This window comes from Onychostoma macrolepis, chromosome 18 (assembly GCF_012432095.1).
Source record: "Onychostoma macrolepis isolate SWU-2019 chromosome 18, ASM1243209v1, whole genome shotgun sequence".
In the NCBI taxonomy this organism is placed as follows: domain Eukaryota; kingdom Metazoa; phylum Chordata; class Actinopteri; order Cypriniformes; family Cyprinidae; genus Onychostoma; species Onychostoma macrolepis.
Window position 1 is genome coordinate 29,626,677 of NC_081172.1, and position 16,844 is coordinate 29,643,520.

At 39.7% G+C, this 16,844-nt stretch overlaps 1 protein-coding gene across 1 annotated transcript; it reads left to right on the forward strand.

Annotated features, from left to right (window-relative positions):
• Nucleotides 1-860: 860 nt before the first annotated feature.
• On the forward strand, nucleotides 861-16,398 carry qser1 (glutamine and serine rich 1). Its single transcript, XM_058751239.1, has 13 exons — nucleotides 861-946; nucleotides 3,071-3,171; nucleotides 3,261-3,416; nucleotides 4,250-7,732; nucleotides 7,934-8,190; nucleotides 8,901-9,017; nucleotides 9,124-9,257; nucleotides 10,202-10,422; nucleotides 10,639-10,776; nucleotides 10,871-10,968; nucleotides 12,328-12,474; nucleotides 14,158-14,253; nucleotides 15,321-16,398. The coding sequence occupies exons 1-13, from the start codon at nucleotides 861-863 to the stop codon at nucleotides 15,459-15,461; spliced, it is 5,175 nt and encodes a 1,724-aa protein (XP_058607222.1). The 3' UTR covers nucleotides 15,462-16,398.
• The last annotated feature ends 446 nt before the right edge of the window (nucleotides 16,399-16,844 follow it).

Sequence of the window (16,844 nt, forward strand, 5' to 3'; positions counted from 1 at the left end):
GTCAGGTTGTAGACCACTTTAATAGAAAAACAAAAATTGTAGACCACATCAAACCATCAGTCTCAAAAAAAAAAAAAAATTATTCTTTATTTATACCCTATTATATGCACCCAATGATAGATGTATCATGCTGCATTATAAAGTTTTAACTCTATTTGCCAAACCACATCATATTAGCAAACCTGTCTGAACTCGAAGGAAACTGTCTTAAAAGTTAGTTGTGAGACATAAGAAAAATCATTTGATATTTCATTAGCTAATAAAATGGCATTAAGATATCTTATTGTGGCCACTGTGTGTATGTTTTGTTCTCTAAATCTCCTCAGAAGAATAGGAAACTGAATATATGGGCCAAACGACAACCTGTATAAGAACAAATGGAAAATTCATAATAATAACTGTTTCTGATTACAATGTAAAGGTGTATTTTGGGGTAAGGTTATCGACAGGGAGAGGGTATAATAACTGTATTAATTTTAGTCTCCACAGGGACACATGCTGCGCGCGCGTGTATGTTTATGTGAAGAGAGAGAGAAAGCAAACGAGAAAGAGACAGAGAGGGGGGAGAAAAGCAAAAAAACTTCCATCTAAAGTTTGTCGGAAGTGAATGTTAGGGAGAAAACGCCAATATGGGGACTTGAGGCAGCAGCGCGTCTCTCTCGGTGTGATTCTGTTTGGGGGCCACGAGCAGCGATTCTCACCCTGCGCTTAATCCACAGCACAAATCAGCCGTCAGACCCCCGGGACCAGCGCTCGGATCACCGCAGGACACACAACGGTTGAGGAATATGTGATTTTCTCACGCTCGGTTGAATGTGTAGCTGTATCGGGGGACGCGCATCATTCCCGATCCAAGGCGGATGATGGAGAGGAATTACCCGAGCTCCAGCTTCACAGAGCCGGTCAGCGCGGCGGCTCAGACCGCGGGCTGGGCCTACAAACCCAGGTACGAGGGGCGGGTCGCCTCCCGAAGAAAACTCCGGTGATGGAAGGCCTAGCGAAACACGCACACACATACACACACGTAAAAGTGTCAAGACACATATAAAGCTAGTTTTAATGGAGTTAATGTGTTTATAGCTGCAGTCTCTCGCGTAGTTACACACCGTGATGATGTTTGTACATCTGCTGAATCTGCTCAAATCACTGATCACCTTTAAACCCGCACTGCACTTAAACTCTCATGCATAATTATTCACTTTGGTGTATGTTTTACCTGTGAATCATCGGAAAGTGCAGGATAATGACTGTGTCAGCTTGTTCTCTCATATATAAACTCGTACAGTAGTCAGAGTGTCTTTGCAGACATTGAGGAGGTTTGTAAACAATTGATCGATCAGTGTTGCAGAAGGGCCACGTGTCTGCAACTTTACACAAAGTGTCTTATTTAGTGATTTTCCTTAAACTTTCACACGTGTGGCACTAGTGCATCATGTTTATATGCATAAATTGCCTTCCTTTATCAGGCAACGATGTCAGATGTAATATTTTAGAATTATTTATTCAGTATCGCATATTAAAAAATTGCATTTAAGTGCAAAACATGGTATCCATAACACTAGTTATTAAGAAAGACACATGCACTGATTGTGGAGAGGTAAGAAACTTCTGGTAGACACATTATAACTGACCCACTTAGATAGTTTAGTGACCTTATTTTTGGAAATTCCCATGAAGTGTGTACTGCATAGAGCCCTTCATAATTCCTAATAATGCACATTGTGATCTACTGTATTTTTCATGCCTAAATCTTTCTAATACATCATAACACATGACATGACACATCAGCCTGGAAACTATTAAAAGATAAAAACGAAGTGTGTTATAATTATGAGGACTTATTAGCTGTGTTATAATGCATTAGGAATGCATTTATAATACAGTTCGTTATGTTATATAATCCTGCTTGTATGGTGTGTTATCTTGTCAGAAATAAGCACAAGGTGGTTTGTCAGTCAGAACAAAGGACGGTTAGTTTATTACACCGTACTAGCATGCAAATAATTGCACAGGTAGTTCTGTTCACTCGTTTGCAAAAATCTGAGTTCCCATCTTTTAGCTTATGGTTTTTGAATGGTATGGCTGAAATTTACATTGACACCAAATTGCAGAAATCAGTTGCGGTAATTTACTTTTATAGCACAGTGAGCAGGAATGACAATTTGTAGTGTACCATAAGTATATATATATATATATATATATATATATAAACAGAAGGAATTTATAATACACTAACAAAAGGACACACATTTAAGTTCAGCATTCATAGTGGGACTTTGAGTCTTAGTAGTTGCATTTAGGCTGCTGTTTATATATATATATTTAAATGATCACTGTCACTTACAGTTTAATAGTTTGTTCAACTAACTGAAATGGAGCCGTTAATAGGAATCCAACAGACTAGAACTAGCTGATGTATATTCACTCTGTTAGTTTGTGAGGTCTGTACACATCCACACTGAAACCATCAAAAACAGCCAGGAAACAAACCCAAATGAATCTCCCCAGCTGTGACATTTACTTACGCAGATGTTTATTTGGCAAAATATATAGTGCAGACTTTCCTCTATTTAGCAAGAGATGTGGCATTGCTAAAATCATAACAGACAAACTAACCAACTAAAATAGTTTCCATATGCTTTCTCTGACATCTGTCTATTGTCTTTGTAGTTCCTTTTGTCTCCTTAGCTGTGAAGTATACATACCACATTTAAAATATTGATGTGTTATGACAGAAACCTTGTATAAATATGCACATATAACTAACCAACCTATGCAACTTCTACAAGCCTATTACATACACTACTACCTCCAAACTAGTCTGCATCACAGAGAACTTGCGTAATATCTGCTATCATGTCTGAAATAGTTTGTTTTTGTTAAACTAAATAGTTTAGTTACGTGAAAGTGTACAGTAAACACCTATAGAATGTTACATGCGAAGATACTGTATATAAATGTGCCTCTCCTAATTGAATATTAAAGATCTTTGCGTGAGCTCAAGTTTGTGGTTGGATTTTTAAATGTACAAAAAGGTGTACCATCTAAAGGTGGCTTTTTTGCTTTATAGTTCTAGTTATGGTTCTACACAGTTGGACTCTGAGCTCCTCCAACGGCAGACCTTTGCCTCTACTCACCAGCCTACGTTTACCACCACCCACCATCCCACAGGTGAGCAACAGGTTCAGGCTGTAATGAGGTATAGTTACTGCTTATAAAGTCATTGACAGCCTGTTGTCTGTCTATGATATCTCTCCTAGGTGTGTTTGACTCAAATCAGCACAGCACCGCCAGTAGCAACACTACTGAATCATCAGTCATGAACTTCCTCTCTGCTATTGAATCTAGAAGCCTTCAGGCTGGACCTGCTGGCTCTACTCTTCTCCCTTCATTTAGAAGCCCATCCTGGCAAACTGGTAAATATGGATTAGGTCTCTATTTTAGAGGAACCACTGAGGTTTTTGCTGCACCATCTTATGAGTAATAATTGGTCTCACAGTTTCTCAGTCCCCAGTCATCCTTAAAGGGTCATGAAGTAGATAGTTGGGGTTATATGAAATAAACATTAAATTAAAAAAAATTAAATATGAAATTTCCCCTACATTCCATGTATTAATAGGTCATCATTTAGTATTTCATGAACATTTTCCACCCTCCCTTAAAATTAAAGAGGCAATTTTTTCTGCCTAAGCCTTTAAGAATTGTGTTTTTGTGTCCATTATAGTTTGCACTGTTTCATCCCTCAATAACTGTCTCGTAGCAAATTTTGCATTACATCATGATAAGTTCACAAAGCCATTCTGGCTGAAATGCACCGTTAAACAAAGAATCCTTAGAATAAGTTAGAATAGAAACACTAAGTTCCTTATTTCCTCTTACTCTTAGCATTAGATCTTCTGGTGTATAATAATAATAGCATCAATCCTGTGTTCTCCTTTTCATCTCACTGTAATCCAGCATGTTTCCAAACACTGAAACAGCTGAATGAATAGGTACAGAATGAGACATTTTTGCAGGTTAGTTTCAATAGATGGTCTGTTTGGACTAAGGAAATTTACGGTTTAAATGGCACAATGAACTCTTTTATCTCATAAGATCAAGGAAGGATTTGATTCCTCGTGATATGAACCCCTTAATTGTTGTGGTAACAGAAAGTGGCATTTTAATGCAGAAGGAAATTGGTTTAGAGATGGTGTGCAATTTAAATGCCTCTTGCAGTATGTCAAACTTTTTTTTTTTTCTGCTGTAGGTGCAAACTCTTCAACAGAACTTTATCTCACCGGAGCCCTGCATCCTTCAGGAACGTTCCCGACGCCTTCTGCGCTCTCATCCTACCAGCACCCTAGTGCCTTTCCTACCAGAAGTTTCACCACTACATCAGCACCTGCTGTTCAGGACAGCACTTTCAGCTCTTCAAATGGTCTGCTATCCCCTAATGACCCTCTGCTGCAGCTCAAATCCTCCCAGTACACTGTGCCAACTGCACTTGCTTTTGGTGGTACGTCTCTAGGGGCTGGCTTGCCACCCCAGTCCTCCACCTATCGCTCAGCACAAGAGTCAGCCCCACACCTCCTCCAGCCTCAGTTCAGCCTGCTGTCCACATCCTTGGGCAGCTCCCAGCAAGCCCCTCAGCCTTACGGTGGCCCGGTTTTCTCAGGCTCCATTGAACGAGCACTTCAGCGTGAATGTAGTGTGATCAAGCACCACCAGCGGCCTTCTAGCACCCAGCCAGTTCAGGAGCAGCTGGCTAGCGGTGCTCAGCACTCCTTACAGGGTTACCTGCACGACGAGAGTGACATTTCATATCAACAGGACCCTTCCCCGCACACACCCTTACCCTGTAGTCCTGCGGGCGATCCTTCGCCCCTAAACGGCACCACACAACAGAAGACAGCTTCTCAGGCAGCGCTGCAGCAAACTCAGGCCTACGTTTCTTCTGCCCCCTCCCCTGGGTTTTCCAGCTCATCTGGAGTAAAGGTTAAAGACGGTTCTTCCAAAATAGCTCAACATCCCAGTGAGAACACAGACACCCAAGCCCAGGCAAGCTCTCCAGGCATGCAGCCGCAGAGCTACTCCTCCCCAGCCCAGAAACAAAGCTCAGTGATCGCTAGCCAGTCACAACCGTACACATCCACGCAGCTTCCAGGCCTGGTCTCCGTTAGTGCCTCGCACGCTTATATCACATCTCAAAGCCTGTCGAGCAACCTCAGCCAAACACAAGGCTTCTCGTCTAGTTTGCCTGAGAAGCTTCCTTCCATTTACAAGACTCTCCCATCATTTGCTAGTCAATCTGAAGCTGAGACATCTGTGAGCCAGTCTCTGATTTATTCCTCGAGTCAGCAGCAGGATTTGCCGCCTGCAGGAAACAGGGAAGGGTATGAGACACAGGTGCAAACTCTTTGCATGGGAAGTCCTTCTCAAAGCTATTCTTCCAGCCACTCTCAGGGCCTGCCAACCATTAGTTTCTATACCCAGGGGCTGGCATCTGCTAGCATACCTTCGCAAAACTATGTGTCAAGTCAATCCCTAACCCCCATCCCTTCCTTCTCACCCAGTCGTGCCAGAAGTTTATCATCCACTAACCCAGGACAGGACTATATCTTAATGCAGTCTCCTCCTGGTAGCAAGACAGACAGTGCTCTTTTACAGCAGAAGTTCTTGTCATCTGTGCAGTCATCAACCTCCTCTCCTGCCGCTCACACCCAAGCCTTACCAAACAACCAGTCCTCAGTTGAGTTAAAACCACATCAACAAGATGAACGCATGTTTCTTTCATCAAAAGAGGGCTCTGAAGAGCTTCCTCTTGAGGATGTGCAGGCATTACAGAAAGGCTCTATGGTGACCTCCTCTCAAACCCTTTCAGCCAATGAAGTCGGAGCACAGAACAGCACAAAAAATTACGTTTATGTAGTTTCGAAAATGGAAGACCGGCACAACACCCAAAGTGTCATACGTAGTAACTCCCGAACAGAGGAGCAGATCCTTACACATTTGGAAACCACAAAGGAGCTCGCTACCAGTGCCAATACTCCCTCCGACCCCAAGAGTAACTCTTTGTTGATGCACTCCACCCATGCACCCTTGAATGCCGACCAGCTGAAACAGCATACCCTACTTCTGAAAGGCTCCAGTTCTCAGCAGCAGAACCTTCAGGGTCAGATTATCAGAGTTCAACCGACAGATCCCAGACACCTGTCTGAGGACCAAACACAATTTATCCGGGTTCCCAGTACCCAAGTTCTCCTTGATCCCGCTCACATGATTGTTCTGCAACAGCCTGTACTCACCTCAGGCCAGAATCAGCCCAAGCAGACTATGTACATGCAGTCCGTACCAGTCCAGTATCTCCAAATGAACAGCGACACTGTTAATTTGACCGTTAATGGGCGTCACAACCAGCAAGTTGTCTCTCACCAAGTGCCCAACTCAACAGAGTCCACTAAACAGGACCCAACACAAAAAGACAACTTCAACCAGTCAAATCCTCATGATGCAAAGCAGAACTTTACTCTCAGTTCCGTATGCTTTCCTGACTCCATGCTATTGGCAGATGATAGGAACATCCTCTCAAATGTTGATGACATCCTTGCTGCTACCGCAGCCGCCTGTGGCGTCACACCACAGGACTTTGTCAAATCCACATCATCTGATGCTGACATGTCATCGGTGGCCAACCCTGTAGACTCCAAGTGCAATTTTCAGTCAGCTGAGAACAGACTTGATAGTTTCCCATCTCAGCATATGATAATCACTAACTCGCAAGCCATGACTATAATTGGTGCTCAAACGTCATACTCCAAAGATGAAACGGAGGGACACCAAGTGTTTACGCTCTCAAACTCTAATAACCAACCTGAGATGACAAACAACTCTGCACAAGAAATATCTGACAAGGTAGCAAACACTCATGAGCAAAATAATGTGTTACCCAAAGGACATTTTGTAAACTCTAGCCATGGCTCTGTTTTGAATGCTAATGGACTTGTTATTAGTAATTCAACCTCCTCTGACTTTCAGTTGTCTGGCCAGGAGCAAAGTCAATCAGGACATCTGAATACTGAAAACGTATCAAATAATATAAGCCAGCCAAAGGGATTGAAAGGCCTTAAAACCGATGATAGTCCTAGTGAACATCCCACAGATGGCCTTCCAAAAAAACGACCCAGATCAAAGGGTTCATCGAAGCAATCTGTTGAAGATGAAAATGGCCAACCCAAATCTCAGAAGAAGAGCACACAAGTTAAGCGTCAGAATTCACGTGCCAGTGAGGCAAGTTCAACTTCCACCTCAGAGGTCTCAAATGAAAGCTACCAACAGCAGGAGAGAATGCGCCAGAAGTTACGAGAGGTTGAAGAAAAACAGCCAGAGGTTAAAACTGGATTCTTGGGCTCCTTCCTAGACTTTCTTAAATCTGGATCCAGACAAAACCTATCATCTCCACCGATACGGTCGCCCAATCGCACTAGAAAGCCTTCGGCCTCCAAGAGGCCTCCTAATCAATTACTTATTCCTTTTAAACCTCCCCCTCCTACAAACCCATTAATATCTCCAGACCCTCATAGTGTCATTTCTACAAAACGACTTGATGAAGAGCTCCAGAGGAACCTGGAAACACTGCCGTCATTTTCCTCTGATGAAGATGACTCCGTAGGAAAAAACCAAGATCTTCAAAAGAGCATCACCTCTGCACTGTCATCTTTAGACGAGCCCTCAGACAAAAAGCAGAAGTTGGGTATGGAAGCTCCCTTTATGTAGACATTTTCTTTCATAATTCATAATGTCTAAATCATAATATTATAATATAATATGTAGGAAAGCTTCAAGAACTGTACGTAAAGGTAAAAGTATGTTGCTTAATATTTGATTTTGAAAATAAATCTCTGAAGTTTTGGTATTATGATAACCCTAGTTCAATTTCAACATAAACCTTCAGGTGACGATACAAAGCAACTTCAAACCTCCAGCACACAGCCTACTGATGCCAAGCCACAGGACCAACAGCTGGCTGTACAGAAGATGTCTGCGGAGGAGTTACTAAAGGATGTGCCTCCAGACAAGCTAGCTGTTCAACTGAACTCAGTTGCTATCGAGGGCCTGATGGACAAGGAGCTGTCAGATAGTGGAGGGGAGGGCATGTACCGGGAGCGTGACGAGTTTGTCGTTAGGAATGAGGATATTGAAAGGCTGGAGGTACGCCGCCACTTTTATGAGCAACGTAAAATCAACCTTTAATTGCATTTTCCATTGTGGATGTTATTTCTGAGAAAGAAAATGTCTGTCTTTGTAACCCTTTCACCTAGGCTGCATGGGATATTGCCTTTTTTAACCAATTCTGATATGGAACAACCACTTGCATGATCAAGTCCAATTAAATATGCCATCTAGTTAAAAAAAATCGGTAACAGTAACACTTTAGATTAGGGACCAATTCTCACTATTAACTAGTTGCTTTTTAGCATGCACATACGACTAGCATATTGATTGTTTATTAGTACTTATAAAGCACATATTAATGCCTTGTTCTGCATAACCATATTTTAGATGCCTTAATCAAACCCTATACCTAAACTTAACAACTACCTTACTAACTATTAATAAGCAGCAAATTAGGCATATATTGAGGCAAAAGTTGTAGTTTATAGTTAGTTAATAGTGAGAATTGGTCCCCAAACTAAAGTGTGACCAATAATTCATAATATGGAGCTAAAATGGATTGTGAATGGCGTTTCATGTTGACTCTCATGTTGACATTATGTGACGTATCATTTGTGGCTGAGCAGTTATTGACGTTTTCAACCACCTCCTGTCAATTATAAGAGACATAGAACAGATTGTCTGTCTGTGTTTAATCAAACCCTTTGTCTCTTTAAACCTTTGATGTGTTGTGTTTTTGGGTGTAGATCACATTGAAGGCAGGTGTCGAACCACCAGCCATCTGGAAGGTTCAGAAAGCCCTGCTACAGAAGTTCGTACCGGAGCTCAGGGACAGGAAACGAGTGTTCTTTGCCACCAATAGTGTAAGTGCCAATATAAAACAGTAATTAATGTGGCATCATGGTGTGTTTCCAATGGATATCTCAAAATGCCAGGAACAATAGGCAGTGTCTTATCCTTTTTTTACAGTATTTGGGGTACTTTGGTGATGCTAAGTCCATGTACAGGAGAGTACATGTCAAATTTCTTGACACTGTCAACAAGCGGGAGTATGTTCGAGTCTGCAGCAGGAAACCACGATGCAAACCTATGCATTCAATGAGGTACAGGCCATATGTGTCTTACTCTATTAGTGAGAATTCAGCTAATGAAGAAAATACTTGTTTTTTTTGTTGGACTTTAATTATGTGGTTAGAAATGAATGTTGACAAACAAAATTCAGTCTTTCCTCATTTGTGGGCTGTACGTGTAAGTGCTGCACGTACTTGCAGTAAAATGTCATTACCAAGGTGGCTTAAAGTCACGCTGAAATGAAAATCCACCTCATCTGTTTTCTAAATGTGCATTACAGATCTTACTTTGAATAGTTAATCCATGCATGTTTTATTTTTAAATTTTTTGACCTTGTAATGTGTAATACAAATTTCATTACTGGACCTGTGAAAAAGTCAGACTTCTCTCTGGTGATGTACGCAGGCTTTTTCCAATCATTTAGTCACTTAAACTCCTCCCCTGCAAGAACACATTTATCTGCATCCATTATCGAGGGCCACGCCCACATCTCAGCATTCAATCAACAACCAATACATAGAACCAAGTCCCCACCCTACTTTTTTCTGTTTCAATATTTCGATAATCTGTTATAATCTTATGTCACAATGTGAAAGAAAAGATCAGTCGCTATTTCCATTTCATTGGGAATTTAGGACAGGTGTCACCTGTATGTATGCCTCCTATCAGTTATAAATGTATAACTGAACCACATACAGATGAGTTTTTGCTATTCTTTACTAAAATGTCAAGCCGAGCCACAGGCCTCTATTGTGCAATCCCACCCAGCCAAATATTTTTCCATGGAACATCAATCTCCTGCCAGCGTGTTTGAAATCTTCAACATCAAACTGATCCCACACATTACTCTAGCAGCTAGCACGAAATTCACAGTATTTCACTTTCCATCAGAACCGCTCCCTTGTTGACTACACTATTGATAATCTACATATTATACTCCATAAATAACATTCATTTATTTATTTGTTGTTCCCAGAGGCTCTCAGGCTAAAGCTCTTCTGGCCCAACGGTTCACTGCGGCGACTGTGTCGGACTCTCCCACGCAGAAAACAACACAACAGAGACCTCTATCCAAACCCAGACCCAAGCAGCTGAAAGCCAAGGCTGAACCGCCACCTAAAAAGAGAAAGAAATGGAAAGAAGAGTTCACGACATCTCCCTCCGACTCCTCACCGGAGGCTGTGAGCGAGGATGATGGTGAGACATGTGACAGCAGAGGAAGTATGGCCTTGTTGTGTTCAAATGTGCATCTGTGAACATTAGTGATGGGGAAAAGTGATCCAGTTAGTTTATTGAAAGATTGACTGATTTGAAGTAGGGCTGTGCCATCATTTCTCATGAGAGTTCAATAAGGATCAGTCTGTGTGTTGCTATTGGTCTACACTCATCCAATCCCATATATCCCCATCTTAGAGTTTACACCTCCGGTTCCATTCGCCTCGCGTTTCCTGAACACCAGAACGATGAAGGAGACCTTCAAGAGCTTCGTTGAGCTGCTGATCAGCACAGCCCTGGACGCAGACGTCATGAACGCGCTAGAGCGAGAGAACGGTGAGACGTCAGGAATCAAACTGTCTGATTTGGAACAGGAGTGTTAATATGTGGCACATGGTGAAGCTGACCTTTGTGGCTGATCTGCATTCAGACGAGCTGCTGCTTCCTCACATGAAGAGGGTGGATGGAATGATCACAGACAACAGACGGAGGCTGCTGCCCAAACTGCGAATGGGTCAGATCTTCAAAGTGAGTCATGAGTCACCATTTTCCATTTCGCCATCAGTATATCATATTCCTGCTTCAGCTCACAATAATAACCACATTTAACATTCTGACTAATAGCTCAGTCAGAATAAAAAAAATCCTCATGCAAACACCTTTTAGATTTCTTCTGTATCTTTATTTTATTTAATTTTTTTGGTTTCTCTTTTGTATTGTTCGGGTTGAATTAAAGGAATAGTTCACCCAAAAATGAAAATTTGCTGATTTGCAGATTAGTTTGTTTCTTCATCGGAACAGATTTTCAGAAATTCAGCATTACATCACTTGCTCAACAATGGATGCTCACCAGTGAATGGGTGCCGTCAGAATGAGAATCCAAACAGCTGATCAAAACATCACGATAATTCACAAGTAATCCACACCACTCCAGTCCATCAGTTAACATCTTGTGAAGCAAAAAACTGTTTGTAAGAAATCCATCAAGACGTTTTAAATTAAAACCGCTTCCTTCACCTAAAATATGAGTCCTCAATCCATAATACTACTTTCTCCAGTGAAAAGGTTGTCTCATCTAAAACAGGAGAGAAATATGCACGGATCAAGCACCAAGCAAAAACAGTCCAAAACCATTTAAAACAAACATGTGGGAGGATTTTTATGTGAGAGACAACAGGGGATTGACTGGAGGAAGTGTTATTATGGATAATGGACTTAATGACAGATTTGTTTCTTACAAACACGCAGCTTTTCGTTTCACAAGATTTTAACTGATAGCCTGGAGTGGTGTGTATTATTGTGATGTCTTTATCAGCTGTTTGGACTCTCATTCTGACGGCACCCATTCACTGCAGAGGACCCATTGCTGAGCAAGTGGTGTAATGCTAAATGTCTCCAAATCTGATGAAGAAACAAACTCATCTGCATCTTGGATGGCCTGAGAGTGAGTACATTTTCAGCAGATTTACATTTTTAGGTAAACTATTCCTTTAAAACCAACTATTTGACTAGTAATTAAGACCACCAAGCTGTTGGTTTTGAAAATATGTCCTTTTAAACATCCCTACTAGAAAGGTTAAAACGTCAAATACACACTCAATTCTGTTGGTTAGTTGACTTTATAATTTTCTATGACGCAACCAGTGATAGAAAGCCCTGCTCTTCACATGCACATACTTTTTCTTAAAAATACATTTGATGCACAAATATATGTAGATATTTTTGTAGGCTTACTGAGTTTGACACACAGAAATTTGGACTGTACATTCAAACTTGATTAAGACTAATGAAAATAGGGCTGATGAAGTTCTGTGCATGTAAACACTGTGCTTGCTTATGATTTCAGGATGTTTTAATGCATGCAGTTTTCTCTGTTTTGTCCGTCAGAATGCATTAGACAGCTTTCCTGAGCTGTCTGTGGTGACCGAGCTGAAAACAGACTGCGAGACTCCTGTTTTTAAAGTGAGGTTAAGTGGGAGGGCTTACAACAGGAAAACCATGAAGCCCTCGAAATCGCCCAGCAAACTTCCCCTGGTGAGTACTGCAGGTCCAGCAGTACAAGTGTTGCTAATACCAAATATCCTGATATCAGCTAGTTAAATTTTTTGACCACTAGGAGGTATACCATACTGGCTATTAGGTACAGACGTTCTAAGCGGCCATGCATTATTATTTCCTTCTTGTTTTCTTGTTATCACGACTTAATTTTCTCGTGATTTTGACATTACTATTGCTATAGTAACGAACGCAATATTGACAGGAACCTTCTAAAATACTTAACTTGCATTAATGCGTTAATTGAGAGTGTTTCTAAAAGACAAAACTCAGTATATACACACAGTAATTCATACAGACAAGAAGTTGAGCCCATAATAAGAATGCAATTCGTTTAATTCCGCGTTAAGCGTAGGCTCTTTTTAAAAGACCAAACTCAGTAAACACATCATTAATAAAGCATTCCATGTACAGACAAACAAATAAGCCCATAACAAGAACGCAATGCGTTTAACGTGTTAAGCGTTTTACCCATAGAAAACAGTTAGGCTATAAGAAAAAACGCGTTGCGTTCGCATCGACTCATCTGCTTGTCTGTACATAGGCTATTTATAATTTAATAAAAATGTGTTTACTGAGTTTGGCCTTTTAAAAACACTCTATTAACGCATTGAGCAACGTTAAGTGTTTTGAAATGCCCCCTTTGAGGCGCAAATGATCGACAGATCATTTCTTTTAACCCAGCTCTAATACTGTATCTTGTGGATATAGAAATGACGTCTACAATAAAATAAATAGGCTAATCAAACACTGCTGATTTTGTCCAGAGTTAGGCTACGCTAAATATTTTGTGTAGTTAACATGTTTAAATGGTCCAACAACAAAGCATTTAACGCCGCAAGCGCAGGCGGAGCGCCTTAGAAGAATGCAGAGATTAACTATTCTAAAAATCTTAAACTGCTTGGATTAAACTCACTTAATTTTCCTCGTTCGTTTCAAATTATATATAATAAAATACAATTATTATATATAATAAAATTATATATAATAATATATAATAATTTGTTTGTGATTTTTATTAGTCATGTAGGATATCATGTGCGTAACAAGCTTAATGCTATTGCTGTGTGTGTGAGGTTTACAAAGATATGTAGAAAATACAAAAGATTAGGCTACAACACTGAACTAAATTATACACATGTATATCTTATTAATATACATTTATTAGCAATAACGATTAAAAATAAGAAATATGCACATTAGAAATGGGCTATGTCGTTGTAAATGAGAAAGAGTGATGAGTCGTGCAGCAGTAACGTAACGAAAAAAGATAAAATTTCAAGCTAAATTATCATATTTATTCAAGAATTTAACATTTATAAGTTAATTAAATGTCAGTAATGACCGGCACAAATTATAGATAACCTAAGAAGGTCCTCTGTCCCAAACGCGTACAGTATGCTGATACAGTAGGCAGTAGGCTATACAACTCTCCAATCGTAGTTCTATACTGCCACCTGTTGGCGCAGTTGTGTAACTTGAGAACAACTCTTATGTCGAGATACCGACAAAAATAAATTCGTGATCACGAGAAAACTATTTTTGTAATGTCGAGATCACGAGAAAACAAGAAGGAAAAAAATAATAATGCATGGCCGCTTAGAACTTCCGTAATTAGGTCACTGTACAGTTTTTATTTTTATTTTTTTTCCCCTCAATCAGGAATACACAGTGGATCAGCAGAAAACAAAGTGGTTTTCCCTTTATCACTCTCTACAACACTATAAGTACCACACATACCTGATGTGTATGGACGAGGTGAGACATTAACGCGTTTGTTTGTGTTTGAGTTTTTGGATGGATAAGCAATCTACTAGTCCTTGCTGACAAGCTCTAGGAATCTTTGAAAGAATCTTGTTTTGACTAGCCGTGCTCATATCAGAATCAACTCTGACGTGTCTTGTTTTATCCTCAGTGGTAAAATACGCCAACTCACGCTCTTTTCTTAAACAAAATAAGACCTGAACGTTTGCCTAGCAAAGGGTTTCCCAAACGTTTGTCAGCCTAACGCCTTAGACGTGAAATAATTACTTATTTTAAGTTAATATTTCAATAAAATAACGACACATTTACATGTTCACGGTAAACAGATTAAATATTTTAATTTATTTTATTATTTCTTATTTATTTCATATTATATTGCAATTATTTTGTAATGTATACATTTCATCTCATATTGCTTCTGCTGAAAACAACAAAAGACCTCTTTCAGGGTCTTCATTAGTTTTATTATTATTTTAACTGTAATTATAAAAAATAAAGACAAATATATTACTGTTTTTAATTACAGTTGTACTGAAAATATAAAAATATAACATTCAATCCTTGAGCTTTTATCATTTTTAAATTCTCAAACTTTAATTTTTGCAGAATGTCGGTGAAATTCTTCTGTCCACAGAAATGTTGGGAATGATTTAAATGTGTAAATAAAGTGAACCAAGCCCAACACTGTGTTCCCAAATTGCATGTTAAACTTTCAGCATATTCAGACTATTCTTATTTAATTAGCTTTTGATTTGATAATCGCACTAAAGTATATTGCATTTTCTGTTTCATTTTGATTCATTGTGCCGCCCCAATTTATTTTATATTTGATGTAATAAATTATTAGCCTTTCATCAACTCGCGTCCCCTGCAGTTCCTTCACGTTTAGCTATGGTGCTCATATGGGAGATTCGGGTTTGAGTCTGTTTTGCTTCTACCAAACAACAAACGCAGAACACCCTAGACGGTGACATTTGTGTCTTTAGAAAATGTAAAAATGTAGTTTGTGTTTACAATACTGTTGTACTATGTTTCGTCAGTGTCTTTCTCTCTCACATCAGATTCGGTTGTTGAAGTCGCGAGGTAGAGATCTGGGGCAGGACGAGACGGTTCAGACTTGCATGGGCAACAGGACTTGGGTAGAGGGCCTGTTCGATCGCTTCGGGGAGCTTCTGACACAGGTGCAGCAGGCCTGCCTTTGAACAGAAGCCTAGATTATGCTGATAGACAAGCATATATGGGAATGAGCATTCATAAACCTGATGAACCTGCTTTAAAGCACTGTTGAGGACAGACATCAGTACGAAGAGACTGTGAGGTTTTTATCACATGTAAATAGACCAAACGGCTGCCTTTTTCTGTCATCCACAGAGACAATGGACTGTGGTTTTACGTTTAAACCTGCTTTAGCTGTAGTTGAGTGTTTTCTGTACCGAATCAAGGTCCGCGTCCTTTCCTCTTATCAATAAGGACCAGAATTGATCTGTTATCCGATACATGCGTCTTGCCGAGAACCTAAACCTTTGGTTTAAAATAATAATATCAGTCTGTAATTATGGTTTGGAGGGCTAGGTGATTCTAAAAATAAAATTATACATAGATATATATGTAAAACATCCATTTTTACATCTGAATGCCAAATTTATATATGATAAATGTACATTTTGTATAGAGAGCTTGTTTGTCAGAGGATTCTCATGACGTAATATAGAACACTTTCCCAATGTGCTTTTGAAACTCTGTTTTTGTTAAAACAGAGTTGGTGCAATTCTAATACCGCTTTTGTGATATTTTGTTGTAATAAAAAGCATTTACTTAAAATCTTTTTTCTGAGGTAAAAATCTCTTTATACTCTTGTCTTTTTTTCCTCAAAACATTTATTTTATCTCACAGATAGATGTATTTTTCACAGAAGGAAATATTGTGGTCATTTGTCGTACATTTGTAGATGGCCTATACATTTATGTCATATGCACATTGTATACAACATATAGGAAGTTCTTTATTTGGTGGCTTTGCAAGTTTGCCACCGATTCGAACGAATACTGTGCCGACAGCATTGGATTAGTTTTTTGCTTTTCAGGTGTAGCTGTGTTACACACTACAATGTTTTTGCTGACATGTGAAAATAAATTTCCTATTAAATGAGAACTTTGAGTGAGTACTTCATTTATAAATGATCATCATTTAATGGCCGAAAACTGATTTTAATTTTATTTTAAAGCTGGTTTGTTTCGTTTAGTACCTTTTCATAGCAGTTTTGTCACTTAAAGCTGCAGTCCGTAACTTTTTTGGGTTAAAAATGATCCGAAATCAATATTTGAGCAAGTACATAACCAGCCATTGATCAAAACTATCGCCTTACTTTAGCCCGATTCACAACGGTTAGTTTATAATAATGTTTTCTAATTTCAGCGGTACAGGTAGGTTTTCGCGGGAAATTCGAGCATGGCACTGCGTCATTACGTCACGCCTGTAAACAAAGAAGTTGTCCCGGCTACTAGGCTATTGTATGCGAGGATCCTGCAGGTGACAGATCGTTTTTAGCCTTTTCTCACAGCAGCTAGAATAATTAAATTTATAAT

Coding starts and splice junctions, on each gene's coding strand:
- qser1 (XM_058751239.1), top strand. CDS start 861: ATGATGGAGAGGAATTACCCGAGCTCCAGCTTCACAGAGCCGGTCAGC. Junction 3,172..3,260: donor CACCACCCACCATCCCACAG/GTGAGCAACAGG, acceptor TATCTCTCCTAG/GTGTGTTTGACTCAAATCAG. Junction 10,777..10,870: donor CGCGCTAGAGCGAGAGAACG/GTGAGACGTCAG, acceptor ATCTGCATTCAG/ACGAGCTGCTGCTTCCTCAC.